General features: G+C 52.7%; 7 protein-coding genes across 7 annotated transcripts; 4 read left to right on the top strand and 3 right to left on the bottom strand.

The window, feature by feature from the left end:
• Window positions 1–38: 38 nt before the first annotated feature.
• On the bottom strand, window positions 39–1,845 carry AYO21_07687 (hypothetical protein; the record flags this gene model as incomplete). Its single annotated transcript, XM_022657641.1, has 6 exons — window positions 39–220; window positions 280–319; window positions 371–468; window positions 522–863; window positions 914–1,300; window positions 1,356–1,845. The coding sequence occupies 6 exons, from the start codon at window positions 1,843–1,845 to the stop codon at window positions 39–41; spliced, it is 1,539 nt and encodes a 512-aa protein (XP_022510049.1).
• Window positions 1,846–2,269: 424 nt separating this feature from the next.
• On the top strand, window positions 2,270–3,898 carry AYO21_07686 (hypothetical protein; the record flags this gene model as incomplete). The annotated part of the gene is made up of 6 exons (XM_022657640.1): window positions 2,270–2,422; window positions 2,544–2,672; window positions 2,732–2,979; window positions 3,034–3,290; window positions 3,343–3,636; window positions 3,687–3,898. The coding sequence occupies 6 exons, from the start codon at window positions 2,270–2,272 to the stop codon at window positions 3,896–3,898; spliced, it is 1,293 nt and encodes a 430-aa protein (XP_022510048.1).
• Window positions 3,899–4,526: 628 nt separating this feature from the next.
• On the top strand, window positions 4,527–5,913 carry AYO21_07685 (hypothetical protein; the record flags this gene model as incomplete). Its single annotated transcript, XM_022657639.1, has 5 exons — window positions 4,527–4,572; window positions 4,648–4,670; window positions 4,969–5,042; window positions 5,108–5,164; window positions 5,244–5,913. 5 exons carry the CDS (start codon window positions 4,527–4,529, stop codon window positions 5,911–5,913), a joined length of 870 nt encoding a protein of 289 aa, XP_022510047.1.
• A 232-nt stretch (window positions 5,914–6,145) lies between these two features.
• Window positions 6,146–7,890, bottom strand: AYO21_07684 (hypothetical protein; the record flags this gene model as incomplete). Its single annotated transcript, XM_022657638.1, has 4 exons — window positions 6,146–6,758; window positions 6,808–7,380; window positions 7,431–7,645; window positions 7,708–7,890. The coding sequence occupies 4 exons, from the start codon at window positions 7,888–7,890 to the stop codon at window positions 6,146–6,148; spliced, it is 1,584 nt and encodes a 527-aa protein (XP_022510046.1).
• A 2,056-nt stretch (window positions 7,891–9,946) lies between these two features.
• On the top strand, window positions 9,947–12,648 carry AYO21_07683 (hypothetical protein; the record flags this gene model as incomplete). Its single annotated transcript, XM_022657637.1, has 5 exons — window positions 9,947–10,008; window positions 10,063–10,213; window positions 10,273–11,259; window positions 11,306–11,418; window positions 11,472–12,648. 5 exons carry the CDS (start codon window positions 9,947–9,949, stop codon window positions 12,646–12,648), a joined length of 2,490 nt encoding a protein of 829 aa, XP_022510045.1.
• Window positions 12,649–13,171: 523 nt separating this feature from the next.
• On the top strand, window positions 13,172–15,319 carry AYO21_07682 (hypothetical protein; the record flags this gene model as incomplete). Its single annotated transcript, XM_022657636.1, has 6 exons — window positions 13,172–13,307; window positions 13,367–13,447; window positions 13,541–13,644; window positions 13,706–14,325; window positions 14,377–14,562; window positions 14,653–15,319. 6 exons carry the CDS (start codon window positions 13,172–13,174, stop codon window positions 15,317–15,319), a joined length of 1,794 nt encoding a protein of 597 aa, XP_022510044.1.
• Window positions 15,320–16,740: 1,421 nt separating this feature from the next.
• On the bottom strand, window positions 16,741–17,475 carry AYO21_07681 (hypothetical protein; the record flags this gene model as incomplete). Its single annotated transcript, XM_022657635.1, has 1 exon — window positions 16,741–17,475. The coding sequence occupies one exon, from the start codon at window positions 17,473–17,475 to the stop codon at window positions 16,741–16,743; it is 735 nt and encodes a 244-aa protein (XP_022510043.1).
• Window positions 17,476–18,908: the final 1,433 nt, after the last annotated feature.

Raw genomic sequence — 18,908 nt, 5'->3', positions numbered from 1 at the left:
ACACTCCACGGTCCCCTGCTCCATCCTGTGTGTGATATTTAGAATGTTTTCAGATCATCGGCAACAGTAAATGCAGCAGCTGTTTTGCTTCTGATTTCCTCCACACTGCTTCCCTCAGCCACCTCTATCAACGCCAGCCCGTCTGATTGAACATCGAACACAGCAAGATCGGTGATGATTCGGGAGACACATCGCTTCCCAGTCAAGGGAAATGTGCAGGCTACATATCTGTCAATAATCACAGGTTCTGTGAGACAGGGAAGAAAGGAAGAAACTCACCGGGAAGGATCTTGGGGTTTCCTTTCTTGTCCACGTGGTCCTGGTGAGGTATTTAGTACTGAGATCCGTCCCCCTTGAGAAAGCCACATACCATGAGAACGACGACCTTGGTCTTCTGTGGGTTGGCCACCAAGTCCATCGCACCTCCAATCCCTTTCACTTTACCTGGAAGCATGAAGTTTGCCAGATCTATTGGGTGTTAGGTCGTATTGCCTAAAGTCATCTCGTGTTGCTGAGCTTACCTCCATTTGCACTGACCTGCAGTGCCCCCAGCATAGTCAGATTTATTTTCCCGGCTCTGATCATTCCAAAGCTCTCATGGCTCCCAAAGACCGACGCTCCGGGACTCAGCGTGATGGTCTCCTTGCCTGGGTTGATGAGATCCGGGTCTTCTTGTCCGGGATCCGGGTATCTGCCCATTCCCAGGATGCCGTTTTCCGATTGAAGCACGATTTCGACACCGTCGGGAACAAAGTTTGGCGCCAGCAGAGGCATACCGATGCCGAGGTTGACATACATTCCGTCCTTGAGCTCCTTGGATGCTCGTTTCACGATACGCTCTCTGCGGGCCGATGCAGCATCCACTTGGTTGTTTGTCAGTATAAATCTGCAGCTGATTGTGCTCACCACTCACCTTGCTGCAACTGCTCCTCGGGACTTTTGGCAAATGTGAACTTTTCGATTTCCTTGGGCACAGTCGCTTGTATGACTCGATCAACATAGATACCCTGTAGGTGAATGTCCTCAGGGGCAATTTCTCCAGCCTCGACGAGATGGTCCGCTTCGACGATTGTCAGCTTTGCATTTTTCCCCATGGCCTCATTGAAATTGTTCTGTGCTTTTCGAAACCGGCAATTCCCCATCCGATCAGCCTTGTCGACTCTGATCAGCGCGACGTCTCCAAAGATTGATTCTTCCAACAGATAGTCCTTGCCTCTGAAGCTGCGTGTCTCGCGAGGCTTGGACATGAGGTCAACTGAGCCGTCGGGCTTGTACCGCACTGGAAGCTCTCCCGTCTGCACTGTGACGAAATTTGAGTCCTCTGAAAACGGTGGCCAGCTGTCCAGGTCTCTTACCTATACTTCCAAACGCGGCTGGTGTGTAGAATGCAGGCACGCCAGCTGCCCCGGCTGCACATCTCTCTGCCATCGTCCCCTGCGGCGTGAGCTCCAAGGAGAGCTCGCCGGACAAGTACATGGACTCGAACTTTTTGTTTTCCCCAATGTACGAGGCAATCATCTTGCTGATTTGCCTCGTGTCCAGCAGTTGGCCGAGTCCTATGCCTGGCATCCCAGCGTTATTCGACACCACCGTAAGATCTTTGATTTCTGGGTGGTCGCGAAGGGCGTTGATCAGTGTCATGGGTACTCCCGACAACCCAAACCCGCCGACCAGGACGGTGTCGCCACTCTTGATGTCGGCGACGGCTTCGAAGGACGAGCTCCAGAATTTGTTGATCCGACATCGGGAACGACTGCTGGAAAATGAGCGAAGCTGAGGGTACACGACGGTGAATGGGTTTCTCGTGCCTCCACGGCAGTGTAGGAATATCCGCAGTTTCGACATCGTGGTTCAAGGGTGTAGTTTGACACCGAAGCAATTGGCTGGAGAGTACACCATCATAGAATCAGTTGAAAACACCAGGTCTACCATCGCGACTGATTCTCCAGGCGGAAACAAGGACTCCCACTTGGGCATTAGGCACCGATTTAGGCGGGGGCGACGCCTATAGGCCCCACCTCCAATCCTCCTTAGGCACCTCCAGCCCCTGGGAAAATGGTAGCGTAGGGCCCCAAAGAGTCGAGACAATTTGCCAGTTTCCCAATTGCGACGATGAACCCACATGATACCAAACAATTTGCGCGATTGTCCAAAAGAGCGTTGCACGGTCTGGATATACACAAACATGCTCATTCAGTCACAGAAAGACCCGCGCACCCTGAAGCGTTCCCTATCCTGAGCAATGACCTACTGAGAGAAAACCTCCAACATGATTCCTGTCACAGCTGCTGGGAGACAGCTTTCGCGGTTAGCCTCGATAGGCAAGTTTACGCCTTCTAGAAGGATTGCGTCGTTATCCTCTGAGAAGAACCTCCCGTTGCAGGGAATCAAGGTCGTGGATCTCACAAGGGTTCTGGCTGGAGTAGGTTGCCATCACCCACTTGACCTTCCTCGTCTGACAGGTTTCCAGCCATATTGCACGCAAATTCTTGGCGACCTTGGGTGAGTGAAGACGACAGACTCGATCACCTCTCTGCTGATAGCCTCCATGCGCCGAGATCACCAAAATCGAGCATCCCGTCCGCGGCGACGACACGCGACAATGGGGTCCACCTTACGCCCCTTACCTCGATGGCCGGAGCGGACCTGGCGAAAGTGCATATTACCTCTCGGTGAGAACAGTTCGTTAGTGCTGCGATCTCAGACAGACGACACTGACATGGAAGGGAAGGTGAATCGCAACAAGAAGTCGGTGGGTGTCTCCTTTCAGCATCCAGAAGGTGCAGGTATCATCCGAGAACTAGCACGAACCGCCGATGTGTTTGTCGAGAACTTTCTACCTGGGACGCTGAAGAGATATGGACTGGACTTTGCGACTTTGGAAAAGACAAATCCACGGCTGATATACGCGAGCATAACTGGATACGGTCAATACGGCCCATACCACGACCGGGCTGGATATGACGTGATGGTGGAAGCGTGAGGTTTCGAACATGGTCCGATACACGGCAAAGGGACTAATTGTATCGGCAGAGAGATGGGATTGATGCATATTACGGGGACGAGAGATGGTCCGCCAGTCAAGGTCGGCTGCGCGGTCACAGATCTGACCACGGGCATGTACGCCTGCAACAGCATCATGGCGGCACTTCTCGAGAGGCACAACTCGAATCGAGGACAACATCTGGATGTGTGTCTGAGCGACTGTCAGGTTGCTACATTGTCGAACATGGCCGAATCTGTCTTGATCTCGAAGAAGAGGGACAGTGGCAGATGGGGCACTGCACATCGTATGGTATTTGAATTGGATTATTCGTTCCTTGAGCTAACTGTGGCTTTAAGCTTCTGTCGTACCTTATCGAGCATTCAAGACGTCCGACGGAGACGTTCTTTTCGGCGGCGGCAACGATCGACTCTTCGGAATACTATGTACAGGATTAGGGAAGCAGGAGTGGGCCAGTGATGAGCGCTTTGCTACGAATGCAGCACGGGTTGCAAATCGGAGCGTCCTCGAACCGGCCATTGAGGAGATCACCCGGCAGAAAACGACGCAAGAGTGGCTCGACATTTTCGACGGCACAGGCCTTCCGTATGCCAAAGTCAACGACCTGATGGACACGCTCAATCACGAACACGGTAAGTTTCCCACAATCTTGCTGGCTGCAGAACTGACGGGCAATGTACAGTCCGGGCCCGCGACATGGTCGTCTCGGTGGACCACCCGAGCTGCGGTGTGATAGACCTGGTCAACACCCCCATCAAGTATTCACGTTCCCGACCTTCGATACGATCGCCACCACCTCTACTTGGACAACATACGGATGAGATTCTGAGGACAACGCTGGGATTGGCACCTGAAAAGATCCGTGATTTGAGAGCTAGTGGTGCAGTTGGCTGATGAGGAGGCGTGGAGAGCTGCTCATTAGGTGATTTAGGTTATGCCAGTATCGACACGCAGCGGTGAATTGGTTGAACAGATTATTAGGGGTCCGAGGCGGAATGATGCTGAAGGTGACCTTGTAACAATCTATATGCAATTCTGGCTAAGGGCAAAAACACAATAGACTACTCGTAATCTTGGTGATCTGACGCTGCTTGAGCATTGGCGAGGCTATCCTGCAGAGGAGATAATTCGATGTGGGGGGGAATTGCCAGAAGAAGTCCAAACCCCACAATACTATACCAAGATAGTCCATACCTAGTCTACTTGTAGTAGTATCATTAGGCCATCTCCCCACATCACATCGGGTTGCTTACTAGGTCTGCACCTGAGCATCCAGCTCTATGGATTTGTGGCATACTTGTACTTGTAGTCGAGTCCGGATTCAGCCTCCAGTGGGATATCCTTCTGATTGGTCCGCACACTAGGGGTAGACAGAGTGTTGATGCAAGTCCATACCGACACTGCATACTACCGTAGGAGTCGAGCTGATGACGGGACAAACCCTCCATCCAGCCTTGCTCAATCGCTCCAGTCGTTTTGAGCATATATTTCTAGAACATCATCTTGTTGGGCAGGAAGAGCCATGGCTCAGAAAAGAAACGTGACGTTTGTGCAGGAGTTTGCAGCCGGTATGTCAACTTGAACCATACCATGCGAAGGAAAGAGAGTCGACGCTGACGGAGCTGGATGTGAATCTTCTTCAGGAGCGGGAGCGGGTGTTTCGGAGGTACGTGGTCATGACGAAGATGATGGCCGATAGTCTTGGTGCAAGGCACCGTGGAGGGTGGTTCGCTGAATGACTGAGGAGCTGACTGAAAATACAATGTGCTGTCGTTTAGATTTTGATCATGTGCGTACAACTACAGTGCTTGTGGCAGTGCCAGGAGTATTGGACCTTGGGAGGGTACACGGAGCTGATATATGTACGGCTAGGTACCCCCTGGACGTCGTCAAGACCAGGCTGTACGTACAGCCATCACTGGTGTGTCAAACAAATGATCTGACCCTGCGAAAGACAATTGCAGCGATCGAAGAGCCTCTCGGCAGAGTCGTACCGGGGTGTGATGGACTGCTTCGCAAAGATCATCAGGCATGAAGGGTATCTCTCACTGCACACTACACTGACGGCTCAAGAGAAAAAGTACTTAGCGATAAGCATGGCAGATTCCGACGCCTGTACCGTGGCATCACCGTTCCCATCCTGATGGAGACCCCGAAAAGGTCCGTCTCTTTCCCAGTCATAACACGTATTGAGGACGCAGCACCGACTGAGTTGACCCTATCTCTCTCTCTCTTCTAGAGCAGTCAAATTCTCGTCCAACGACATCTTCACCAGACAGTACCTGCGCCTCCTCGGCGCCCCGAAAGTCAATCAGACCGTAGCCTTACTCGCCGGCTCGACCGCTGGCGCCGTGGAAGCCGTGGTGGTGACGCCGTTCGAGCTCGTCAAGGTACGACTGCAAGACCCCTCTGTCGCGAGCAGATACAAGTCCGTGACGCGGTGCGTGGCCCATGTCGTCAAGAGCGAGGGTCTCCTCGTGCTGTACCAAGGCTTCGAGAGCACCCTGTGGCGCCACATCGTCTGGAACGCCGGGTACTTTGGGAGCATCTTCAAAGTCAAGGCGGCGCTGCCCACGCCCTCGACGGACGTCGAGCAGACCCTCACGAACTTTGTCACCGGCGCGATCGGCGGCAGTTTGGGCACCGTGCTCAACACGCCCCTGGACGTCGTCAAGACGAGGATCCAGGCGTCAACCCGGGCAAAAGGTGCCGCGGCAAAATATAACTGGGCTTTCCCGGCGTTGATCACGGTGGCGCGCGAGGAGGGTATCAGGGGTCTGTATAAAGGCCTGACTGCGAAGCTTCTGCGGTTCTGCCCAGGAGGGGGTATCTTGTTGGTAGCGCACAGTCAGATTCTGAACATGTTTGAGGCGTCGAATAATGCGAGGATGTTGAAGCAGGATCTGTGAGCTTGCTAGAGCGAATAATACGTTGTAGAGAATGGATATTCTCTTGATCTACTGGAATGACTCGCTCAGCTCAACATTGGACGACTCTTGTACCTGCATTAACCATGTAAATGTCTCTATGGCTTCACCGTTCGAGACCAGACGCGAAAGTGCTCATCGCAGTGTCGAACACTCCTCAGAAAGGACTCTTGGAGCGCGCCCAGCACCAACAGACTACGCTGAGACTGGTCGCTCATATGTGCCCACCCTTGGCACGCATTCGACCGCCATAGACATGGAGAATGACAATAATGCTCACAGACACGCCGACGATGGCGGCCTGTGTGCCAAAAGACCCATCATACCCGACCTTCGCACCCCACTGCACCTGGAAATACCCGACCGAGAAGCCGCTGATGGCCCGGGCAAAGTTGAGCAGAGCATTGACCTCCCCAGCAGCGATGGGGTACGCGTCCAGCAGATAAGCGGTCAACGAGACCGACGCGGCCAATGTGCCCGCCGTGTACGCGCCCCAGCCGATGATGATGGCGCTATAGTGGAGTGTATGCTGCAGGGCCTCGCCGAGGATGACGAGTCCCGGGACCATCAGGGCGGCCGCGACGTAGTTTGTGACGAGGCGGGCTTCGGGGTCAAACACGCCTTCGTGCTTCTTGATGTAGCGATTGGCAAGCCAGTCGTTGAAGAAATGGCCCCAGATTTCTGCGAGGATGGTGCCCACCGCCGGGGTCAGACAGATTGCTCCAAGGGCGTTGGGTCCAAAGCCATATCCTCCGGCTTCTTTGGGGACGGTAAACAGAATTGAAGTCCCGATATTGATGCCGACGGCCCACATGATATTGATACCGCTGGATAGATTGTTAGCTCCGTGGATGAAGATTCAGAGTGTATACGCACAAGTAGATCATGCTCGGGATGATGATGGGTTTGAGAAAAACCCGGAAAAGTCGATGAAACGACTCTGGAACGGACAGGAAATACCCCTTCTGGATGGTCAGCTGCCAGATGCCAACCACGCGAAACAGTCGTTGACCACGGGCTGGCTGGTCTTCGATCGGAACCTCGCGCTTGTACCATGTTTCATCCGAGAACAGGATTATCAGAGCCAGATTGACACAGCAGCACGCGAAGCCCAGCCAGAGACATCCGATGTATCCACCAGTGCCGGCGATGATGAAATTTCCAAACGGCGGACCAAGATACGGTCCGGTCAAGAAGATAGCGGCCCAGATGCCGATCTTGCGAGCATGTTCGTGGAAGAAGAACATGTCCTTGATAAAGTTGAGGCCAATGCCCTGGACCGAGGACAGACAAAAGCCCTGCAGCGCACGAAGAGCGTAGTACGTGTCAAAGTCGTCTGTGAGGACGGTGCCCAGTGAGAAGAGCGTGCCAGCCAGGGTCGTCCAGAACAATACTGGAGCTCGGCCCCAGAAATATACAAACGGGACCCAAAAGAGGCCACCAATGGCTCTAAGCACAGATTTTCAGCTGTGTCTCCTTCGTGGTATCGAAATACTTACAGCATGAGAACATTGAGATTGTTGTTGTAGTTGACGACCGAGGGAGATAAGTTCCATTTGACGCCCTGTAAGATGATGGGAGGGATCCCCAAGGTGGATGTGAGATCACCCAAGCCAGCCGCGATGCCCAAGATGACAAGAATCATATGCTTCTTGAAGGGAGACCAATTCAAAGGGTCATTTGGATCCTCCGAGGGCTGCGGAATCAGGACTGTCTGTAGAAACCGTCAACTCTATTGAGCCTTGCTTGAGAGGAGGAAACGGGCTTTGCTCTTACATGTCCATCTTTCGCCAGTTTCAAGCCAGCAAGAAGAGCACCATCAATATGGCCGGCAGTGACGTCGAGCAAGACAGCCTCATTGCCCAAGTCAATGGTCGGCCGCTCGAGATGAGTCGCTTCTGGTTCAGGGTTGCTCGAAAGCTTCTCGACATCAATTTCACTGTCTGTCTTGGCCGTCATGGCTGCGGGGGTTCAGTCAACTTTTGGCGAAGCGGGTTCGAGAGCTGAATGTCAGCCCACGCTCGCAGGGTATAACAGGCCATATTTGTATGTCCTTCCCCAGATTGGCGACTCCATGCCCTTCTCCAGACGGGGTCAGGGGCCAGAAAGAAGAAGGCATCCTAGCGCCCCCACCTCGTATTGCAGATTGATGTACAAGTAAAGACCCTGCCAAACGGCATCATTGCTATTGCTCGCTGAGAAGCGAGTCTGGGGTTTTAGCAAACTCGCGCGAACCATTCACGCCAAGGTCAAGTATTCAGAAGATAACGAACTAGCCGCTTCTGTGCGAGGATTCTGTGGGTTGGCGAAGTGAAGCTGGGCCAATAAGCACAATCCTGCTTGGCTTGCTTTGTGATCGGAATGATCCAATAGTGAGTCGCGTCCACAAGCCCCTCGATCGGACCGGTGGGGGTGGGGGAGACCTGGGATGTCGGTGCACGGCGTGTCGGAGCCCCCGATGGAGTACTTCTTGACTTAGACTTGTTGTAAGATAGGTCTAGAATCATATCTGAAGGGAAAAAGTCGAATAGGCTTGGTGGCAAGTTGGTGGTGGTAAACCTGTAGAGCAGTTGCACGAGCATAAAAGAGTATATGGCATGCTTGTCACAATTGACGGCCACAATGAAACAGAGAAGCCGTCGAATTGGTCTTTGAGACTTGACAGTTTGGAACTTGGTTGCCACTTGTATTTTCCTGTTGTTTATGCAGCACAGCGCCCCAGAAGCCTGGGATCCCCTGACAAAGCAGCCACACTGACTTCCTTAGACGGTACCAGAGTTCCCGGTAGGAACCAAGGACTGCCACGTGACACTCCACACATGCTGCCAGAGTAGGGAAAAAATTACTAACCGAAGTCACGTTAGTGCATAAATCTGACGGCGGTCATTGGCTTTGGTTGCGTCGTGGCTGTACTAGTTGAACTAGCGCGCTTCCTTCTCCAATTGTCGACGTTGGCCAGTCCCCGCGTCTCCCCAACTTCGACCTGCAGCAGTTGTCGCTGGGGTACGGGGATAATGGATAAATTGTCCTCGAGTGCAATCGACAGCGGCGCTCCTTTTACACCGTGAATCATGACGCTGAATCTGTGTGACTCAGGCAGTACCTTCAACATTTTGAAACAGATCACATCTGTATATATTCAATCACATCGCAAAACAAGAAGCAGCAGTCACTGCCGGCCAAGGAGATAGAGCGGCCCACGATAAACGGCCTCCAATGTTTAATCCTCGTAAATAGCTTGAGCCTGGGTGGTTTCCGAAACAAACTGATCCAAAACCCCGCTCCTGCATCCCTCAACCTGCCTTGGCATGAAAGGTCGCTTAGCCTTATCTGCCCTCGCCTTCTCTGTTTCTCCTTCCTACCAGTAACCAGAGTCAATCCGCCAATAATCGACTGCGAGGCACACGGAAGTACTTGGTACTTAGCTGACGACCTGGCCATTCCTTTGCACACCCGTCCACTTAGTGTTTGACGAGACTGAACTCTCCGACACGGTTACGTGTGGCGTCGCAAATCGTTGTTGCCGTTAAGGCTACTTCTCTCCACTTTGTTACTCTTTCCCTCTATTTTGCGCTCTTGATACAGGTTTCCAAACTACACCGTTGACATGCCCATCTCCCGCGGCTGATGTCTATTCCCTTCAAAACCAAAATAATCTGATGTATTCGGCCCGCAGGCGGTTTGCAATCGCTTGTTCAAATGTCTGGAAAAGAGCGGCCCAAACACCAATGTAACCAGTGCTCGAAAGAGTTCTCGAGAAGCGAACATCTCCAACGGCATCGGCAGATCCGTAAGTATCGCAACACTCTACAACTACAACCACAATGCTAAAATATTCCACGCCAGATAATCCATTTCGTTCATACTCGTGCGGAGTTTGTTCACAAAAGTTTGCGCGAAAGTATGCACTTCCAATCCAACTACCGCTACAGCCCCGACTAAACGGTGTGCATGTAGGGATGCGCTGAAGCGCCATGAGAAGAGTCATGGTATTTTGCCCCCGGTTCGTGCAAATATGGGTCCAAACAGTGGGCTGGAAACCCAGACGCCCATCAGAACAGTCGCTGCCTGCGATCGGTGTGCGAGGATGAAAGTACGGTGTGATGGAAAGTCTCCTTGCGGCAGATGCAGCAAGCAGAACTCGGCTTGCACTTTGGAAAGGGACCACGTCGCGTTCAAGAGGTTATGTGTCGACCCGTCATTGCGTGAGCGAAGACTTTCGGGAGTGCTTGAACGAGCCCGTGGGAGTTCAGAGAATCGCGCTCAAGGGTCACAGGCCACTGTACGTCGGGCTGCGCCTTCTTGCTTTTGTTTCGCGGCACGTCTAACACATGGTTAAAGATTGAGCATTCAACAGCTCCGGAGATCTGCATAGCCAACGACACACTTCTCCCCACGGCGTCTGGCACAGCTGAGGACTTTCGTCTGTCGGAAACCTTGTACCCTCTCGTTAGTGAAGACCAATCCTCTCCCAAAGACGCCCCGAATTCCGATTCAGGGTGGCAAGGCAACGAGCCTTCAGTGACTGGCACGTTTAGTCCTGCTTGGGACGACTTTTCACTCTTTTTCGACGAACAGGGTGGACCAGGCCTCTTTCTTGACACGTCCTATGCAGCTGATCTCTTGCATCCCCAAATCAACTCTACGAACGAAAGCCCGGAGGACCATACACAAGGCTCAGACATCTCGATTGATGACCGCGAGAGGTACGACAACTATCCCCAGCTTTATAAGCCCGACCCAAAAGGCAATCCCCTCCGAACTTCTGTCATTTGTGAATTTCTTCAAAGCAAGCAGGCTTGGGCAAAGGTGGACGAGTTTGGCCAATCCCATAAGAACAATGCCAGCGTTCCCATCCCAGAAGAAGCACGGGACTCGATCATGGCAACCATTCATATCGTCCTAGCAAAAGTGCTCGATAAGGACCAGATGGGAAGAATCCCCACCACGTTCCCACCTCTGAGGACGGTTCAGACCATCTTTGATGCCTATCTCTCTCGACTGGCTGTATTCTATCCCATCACACATCCTGGCACATTGAATCAGGATCACACCATGCCTTACAACGGACCGGGAATGCAACTGCAGCTGCTGAGTACATTCGTGTCTGGGGCTCTGATGATCCCCGTGCCAGAGGTTCAAACCTTTGCTACCGACTTAGCAAGCATTATCCTGCAAGTCCTCTACGAGATTTTCTTGAGAGATGCGAATCAGACCAAAGACATATATCTCACCAGCACTGCGATTCTGATCACTGCATTTGGCATCTGGTCAGGCAACAAGAGGCAGATGGAACTTGCCGAAGCCCTGAGAAGCTCATACACGACGGTAGATTTATTGCTCCTGGTTGTGGCATGGCTGATTATGACAACAGATGATGTCTCGACGAGGCCTTCACGAACGAGCCCAGCAAAGGATACTCGAGATCAATCTCTCGGGTGTTGATTTTGAATGGAGAGACTGGGTTATGACAGAAACACGCCGACGGTATGTAGTATGCTTGTCAGCATGCCCCTATATTTCTGACACGCTCTTTCCAGATTGGCGTATGTGTGGTATGTCGTGGAGCAGGAGATCAGTCTGTTCAATGGCGTCCCTACGACTCTGTCCTTTACCGAGATGCGTTGTCCGATGCCCAGCAACGAGGCTTTGTTTGCCGCATCGAGTGGCAATGCATGGAAAGACTTGCTTCAATTGCACCAATCCGAGCTAACGACACCGACATCGTCGACGGTGGCAACATTAAAATGTCCGCATTCCCTGGCGGCCTTTCACCGGCGCTTTCTCTCTGGCAACATTTTCCAATTCCAGGACGCTGTAACTCCATTTGAGGTTCGACTGCTCCTGTGCAGTATTCAAACACTGGTGTCACAGTATAGCCAAACCAAGAGGTTTGTACCCGAAGAAGAAGAATTCTACCCGGAAACATGTACGATGTCTGCATCGACCGAGTATGGCCAACTTCGACGTGAGGAGCTTCATTACCTGCTGGTGAAATGGCATCTCTTATATCGACGAGTAATGCCACATGTGACTCCGATACGCTGCGGCACCGACCTGTCGTGTATCCTGATGGCACACCTAATAGCCATGGAGCTTTATGTTTCGTTTGATGACGTTCAACTGTTTGCGGGGAAGGAAGGTTTTGTAGAGGGCAGGATGCTGATGCCTTCATTCAGGAGGTGGGCAAAGACCTCAGGTGCAGCACGAGCGCTTCTTCATGCCGGACAAATCATGCATACTCTCAGGGTCGTTGCAGAAGGGACGGCTAGGCCATTGTGGTGGCCGTTGGCAGTGGCACGAGCGGCCTTGCTCCTTTGGGCCTATGGGATGGCTGCGCAAGCCGACGAGGGCAATATCGATGACCGCGACTGCACTTCCCATCCGTCTCTCGCTCACTCTGGGCACCTCTCAGCCAAGCAGTACCAGGGTCTGGATCCGATTGACGGGGAACTGGAAGACTCGGCCCTGTTTTCTGGTTCTCTAATCGGATACTGGGACAAAGGAAAAGTGCCGTGCTTGACGGTGCCCAACGGAAGCTTCACACCTCTTCTGCAGATTTCAGAGACCCTCGAGCTCAGCATATCGCTTCTGCGCGACGGTGAGAATGTCAGCACACCTCTTTGCAGATCTGTTCGGACGTTCTTACAGGATATCCAAGGCTTGGGAGTCACTTATCCGGGGTTGTCTAAGGGTGGCATGGCGATACAACAATAGAGGACTGGTGCTGGTCCGGACTCTTGAGGCGTCACGGCTGATACCAATGGATTGCGATACCCATTTCTTCAAGCTCTTTCAAGAGACAGCACTGAGATATCCTTCGTAACATCGATTTATCCTGCCCACAGGGAACCACCACCTGCCTGGGTTCAAAGGGTCACACCACCTCTTTTCCATCAAAGAAGTCTCTTATGTTTTCGAGCCAACCACAGATTTGGTCTTCAAGATTACAGATGATTCCACCTTGACAGTATCCCCCAGTCTCTCCATCTGAGGTAAGACTAGGCGTTCCTCCAAGTTTTCCGAGTCTGCAACCACGGGCCGAAATGCACCCCCTCTCCTCCCGACACCGATTCAGGTATAGCCTGGAGGGTGTGGATCCATTCTGTGAGCCAGACAGACACACGACACCACAGGTTCCTGTCTATTATAAGTCGATTCATGTTAAATACACAAGACTCATGTCTGTTCAATAAACCTGCCTATACCTGGACCGCTTTACCACAGTATTTTGATCGAGATGGTTGTCGACATTACCAACATCTCTCTGGCCAGTCAAGACAGCGACAATGGGTGTAGAGTCGTGGACACCGACGCTCTCATCGTTGGTACAGGCCCAGCTGGTGCTTCTTTGGCATGTTTTCTAGGATCACAAGGTAGGGAGAGTCGTCTTACTTTTACCTCTGGCATGTCCTGAGTCGACGATGTGTTATAGGAATACAAGGCATCCTCGTCGCCATTGCCTCAACTACGGCCGACACCCCAAGAGCTCACATCACCAATATGGCTGCCATGGGTAAGTGCCGTGCTCTTTCTTCCAGAGACTTTCAGACTAAGTCGTAATCGGAATGCCTGAGGGACATTGACCTCGAGAGAGACTGCAAGCAAGTCGCAACCCCGAATGGGAGCATGCAGCACGTGAGATGGGCACACTCGTTTGCCGGGGAGGAGTTTGGCAGGATGTATTCGTGGGGCAACGATCCGGAGCAGAAGGTGATCACCAAGCCTCAAAATGCTTACCACTTGACGCTGATCTTGTTTCATCTTTGCAAAGGGTGACTACGAGAAAGCCAGTCCTTGTGATCCTGTCGACTTGCCACAGACACTTCTGGAGCCCATCTTGGTCCGTTACGCGACACTTCACGGGTTCAAATGTCGGTTCGATACCGAGTTCGTCTCGTTCGTCGAAGACAAGGAAACCGGTCGGATCCTGGTGTCGCTGAGGGACAAGCTCAACGGGCTCGAATTCCAAATCCGCTGTCGGTATCTGTTCGGCGCGGACGGGGCTCGAAGCCGCGTGGCGACGCAGATAGATCTACCGCTGATCCAGAGACCCGACAAGGGAATCGCGTACAACGTCGTAGTCAAGGCGGACATGGCTCACCTCATGGATGCGCGGATGGGCAACCTGCACTGGATCATGCAGCCAGACAAGGACCACCCGGACTGGGCGTGGATCTGCGTGGTGCGCATGGTGAAGCCGTGGGATGAATGGATGTTTGTCGTCTTCCCCGATCGAAAGGCCGCGTGGGTCGACCACAAACCCACCAACGAGCAATGGCTGGGCCGCATCAAGGAGTTTATCGGGGATGACTCTATCCCGGTCGAGATCCTCGGTGTCTCCAAGTGGCGGATCAACGACACTGTTGCGGAGCAGTACTCGAAAGGGAAGGTGTAAGTCTTTATACGAGATGGTCGCTGTTGGTTGAACTTACACGATGGTAGATTCTGCCTGGGAGATGCTGTCCACCGACACCCGCCCATGAACGGCCTTGGGTCGAATACATGTATTCAAGACGCCTTCAACCTCGGATGGAAAGTCGCGTACGTCCTCAAAGGTCTCGCCGGGCCGGAACTACTCGAGTCATACAGCGTTGAGCGTCAGCCGGTAGGACAAGGTGTGGTTGCTCGGTAAGTTCATCTTCCAACTTCTAGCTTCCAGCCCTTTCTGGATCGATCGCTACAAAAAAAGGAACAGTGCCAATTGATTTGAGGAAACAGGGCAAACCAAGGATTCAACGACTATGGACCACTGTGGGACAACCTGGGCATTTTGGAGGACGACATCGAGAAGCGCAAGGAAATCTGGTACGAGTTCGCGCAGGATTCTCCCCAGGGTCGCCGCCGTCGACAAGTCTTCCAGAAGACCCTGCACGCGACGAAATCCGAGATCCAGGGCCTGGGCATCGAGATGAACCAGAGATACACGGCACCTCACGCGGCAGTGTACACGGACGACGAGGAGTCACAATCCCCGCCGGCGTTCGCCAAAGACCCCATCCGCCACTACGAGCCGTCGACGTACCCCGGGTGTCGCGTCCCGCACGCCTGGCTGACGACGCTCGTGCCGGGGAAGAAGATCTCGACGATCGACCTGTGCGGCAAAGGCCGATTCACCATCTTCACCGGCATCGGCGGACGAGAGGCGTGGCGCGGCGCGGCGGAACGAGTTCGGCGGGAGCTAAAGACGCCCATCGACGTCTTTGCCATCGGCCACAGACAGGACTTTGAAGACGTCTATATGGACTGGGCGCAGCTCAGGGGGGTGGATGAGGACGGTGCCGTGCTCGTCAGGCCAGACCGGTTCGTCGCGTGGAGGAGCCAGAACGTCCCGGACGATTGTGGCGATAGGTTGGTCGCCGTGTTGCGCCGCGTTTTGCGTCTTTAGGTATGGTCGATATTGGTGGAATACAATACAATATAACAGGAAACAGGAAGCTAAACTTTTCTTGTTTACCGCTCGTTTACCATTTGTGTCGAGGTGATAGAGTCTGCTTCTTCACATGCGTAACACATCTCGACGGAGGTGATCAATATACGCTGTACTCGGTACCATAGACTCTAGCCTTCGTGCCCAGTACACTACTTACTACTATCTACCGGGTACCCCGTACACCTGGGCCGCCCCAACCTGTCGCTACAAATCGCTCCTAGTTAGAACTATCAAGAAGCATAGTAGTACTATCACATGAGTGAAAGGAACTCGAACAGGCTGGGTTGGGTTGTACTCGTACTTGTACTCGTATCTGTATCTACATCTCTATGGCACTGTCATTTGACATCTAGATACCTTCCTACTACTTACACAAGATAATGTTGGAAGGAACACGCAGGTGCAGGTGTAGGTGGGAAAAGGTCTACAAGGACAAGGACAAGTATCGCGTGTCCGTGTTACGGGTAACGGACTACGAGCTACCTACCTACCTACTTACCTACTTACCTACCTTGGTGGGTAGGTAGGTAGGTAGGTAGGTAGGTATTCAAGTGGACAAGCGACTGGCTCTTTTCGATCGCGGATGCTTCTTCCAAGGACTCGGTAGAGGTCGCTAGACTACTTTGTCTGCGTAGGAACTACCATATGTGGTATCGTCATGTGGGGAGACGTGGATGTTCACATTTTAGCATAACTACCCATGTAATATCAACCTTTGCCCTATGCCTGGAAGAGGTAACAGGTACCCGACCCGTACCATGTATGTATGTACGTATGTATGTATGGATGGATGGATGGATGTGATACTAGGTAAATCACACACGCACGGCTGCTGCTGACTGCTCGCTACCAAGTGGGGAGGCTGAGACTGAGTACCCAGGCCACCACCCGGGCAGGTAATACACAAGTACCGCGTAAGCCTCACGAACTCGGGAGTGGTCCCGTCTACACAGTGATCGTATTCGTTACCCGATATCGTACCTCGAACAACGGCAGCGGACTTAGTGGTTCTCTCTAATTGTACATGTTTCCTTTTTTGACCCGTCATCTGTCGCCGCTTCACCACGGCAGCATCTCGTGGGGCTTGAGCTAGCTTTGCGCCTCTACAGGGGGGCCTACGCAATGCGACTGGTAGAGGCGACTGACATGACCTATGTGTGGCTTGATGCGAGAGATTTGACGACAGTGTAAAACAGGCGTGATAAGACCAAGTGACCACAGTGGATGTCCTCCATCCTTGCTCGGCAGATATCCTTGCTGTCTTCCAACCTCTAAACTCGCGGACCAAGTGCATGAAGATGAAGTATTGGGTTCGTTGTATGGCCATGGGCCGATTGACATCCTTCAGGGCGGAGAGAATGCGCTAGGACATCCTTTCACAACTTGAGCAGGCGCATGACATGGTCGTGAAAGTCCTGCATGCAAGTGTATCCACGCTCCCAGCACTTGGTGATGACTGGGCCCAAGGCCATGCCCTCTACAGACCTGAGGTCTGCGGGCTCTGGCCATCGTTGGTCTGAGAAGTAATCGTAATCAAAGACCTCCCACTTCTCGATAGAGTACAGGACACAGCCAATGCCAATTATGTCGATCCAAAAGTCGTGCTGCGGCGGCGGGCAGCCCCCGGGGTAGACGATGGCTTGGGTGAAGTCGCCGACTTTGGGCATCCCGCGGTGGACGAGGACGTTGTCCGTGTTGATATCCTGGATCAGCACGTGGCGCGCGTAGATGTACAGCCACGTCGTTGACAGGAGTCGAATCATCTCGAAGCGGTGAGCGTCGCTGGGTCTGGGTTGGGTCGTGATGTAGCCGCACAGATCGCCGCCGTCTGCATATTCTAGCTTGAGCGCTCCTGTCTCTTCGTCTGGGCAGCCGTAGAATTTCAAGATTCCATCGTGGGGTCCGAGAAGCTCATAGATGCGTCTCTCATTGTCGACGAGTCCGCGAAAGTGCCGATTCCCCGAGAGGTCTCCTGGATAGGATTTGGGTCGTTTGAGGGCGAGACTTTTATTATCGTCGAGCTGGTAGACATCTGCGGCGTAGCCAGACGCCAAGTATCGACCCGCGGGTGGTACTATATATGACCCATCGATAGATGAAAATAAAGCCATGGTGAAGCTAGTAAGAGATGCAAGTTCATAGGAATGGTGGTTTGTGAAGTTGAGAAAGGGGGGTGAAAATTATTTTTCAGGAGATTCAATCCTCCTGAAAGAATTCGAAACGCGACAGTGATTCGCGTGATCATGTGATACAGGGGGATGGCCTTGTGTAACCTCACGGAGGGATTGCAGGTATCAAGGGTGAAGAACAGCGTGGCAAGAGAGGCTGAACAGTCGCTACATCGCCTTGGAAGCACTGCCAGTTACGTCTGGAGTGCGATATAAGTAGCCGATGGATGGCTAAACAACCACAAAATCAAGTCAACAAACATAGCTGTTTTACCATCTATAACGTGTTCAGGTAGGTACCTTGCGAGCCTGTGGGGATGTCCCTATCATGTCGTACAGTCAGTCAGTCACATTGGCAAGCCAACTGACCGACCAGAGATTCAATGATGAGGCCATTCACGACACAAACTTGTCCCGCAACCCTGCAAGCCCTCCATTTATATAAATGAGTGTCAGTGTGGCCAGAAATGAGCATCCAGCCAGGGAAATTGCTCGAGTAAGCAGGGCAGCGACACTGCGCTTCTCTCAACGCGAGGCTGTGTTTGTGCTTAAAGAACCCTCTTTTCCTCTCAGACAATGTTGGATGTCAAACCAGATCATGTCGGCGCCGTCCAACTTCTAAGGTCCCCCCTTGATGGCTGATGTGCTCGCAGCAGAGCCTGAGCTGCCGCCACCAACTCCTCCGTCGTCTTGTTGTGTACCTGGGGGTGGTTTTCCCCGGCAGGTGGGACAGAGATTTCTGAAAAAGTAGCCGCGACTCATTGCCTTTGATGTTGTGGTTTTTGTGTCACATTCACGGCCGCTGTGGCGCGCCGATTCGCAGGGGTAGGTTTTAGGCTCGGCTATGTCTTTTCCCGTGTGCCCACAGCCAAATCTGGCCTCCACTGGCATTTCAATCTGGCACATGCTGTCGGTGTGAGCTACAGCTGAGGTATCAGTATAATCATACTCAAATGCAACAAGATGGGAAGGCAAAATACACAGTGTGAATGGACTAGGCTTTTGGGCTTTGCTGGATGTTTGAGAGATCAACCAAGCGATGGAAAGGTGAAACAGGTCTGCCACATCTTTCGCAGAGCGGGGGTCAATGGGTGTGACGACAACATATAGACTTGGGCGGAAACAGCATCAGGCGTGGTTCCATTGCTGGTGTCGCACAAACCAACGCACGATGACATGGACTAGGAGGTGCTGCGCTGATGGTTGTATGCCATTGCTCCGACAGATGCAGCATCACGCGCCCAGTTGTGGTACATTCACAATCAGTTCTCACCCTCTGGCACCACTGGCATTCGAAAGGAAGGGTCAGCAGGACGATCGAGCAAGCCTTTCATTCAGAGACAACGCAACATTATTGACTTGGCCTCTGCGACATG

Source organism: Fonsecaea monophora, assembly GCF_001642475.1.
Source record: "Fonsecaea monophora strain CBS 269.37 chromosome Unknown Scaff61, whole genome shotgun sequence".
In the NCBI taxonomy this organism is placed as follows: Eukaryota; Fungi; Ascomycota; class Eurotiomycetes; order Chaetothyriales; family Herpotrichiellaceae; genus Fonsecaea; species Fonsecaea monophora.
Note: the sequence above shows the minus strand (reverse complement) of the source record. Positions and strands in the feature narration are given on the sequence as shown.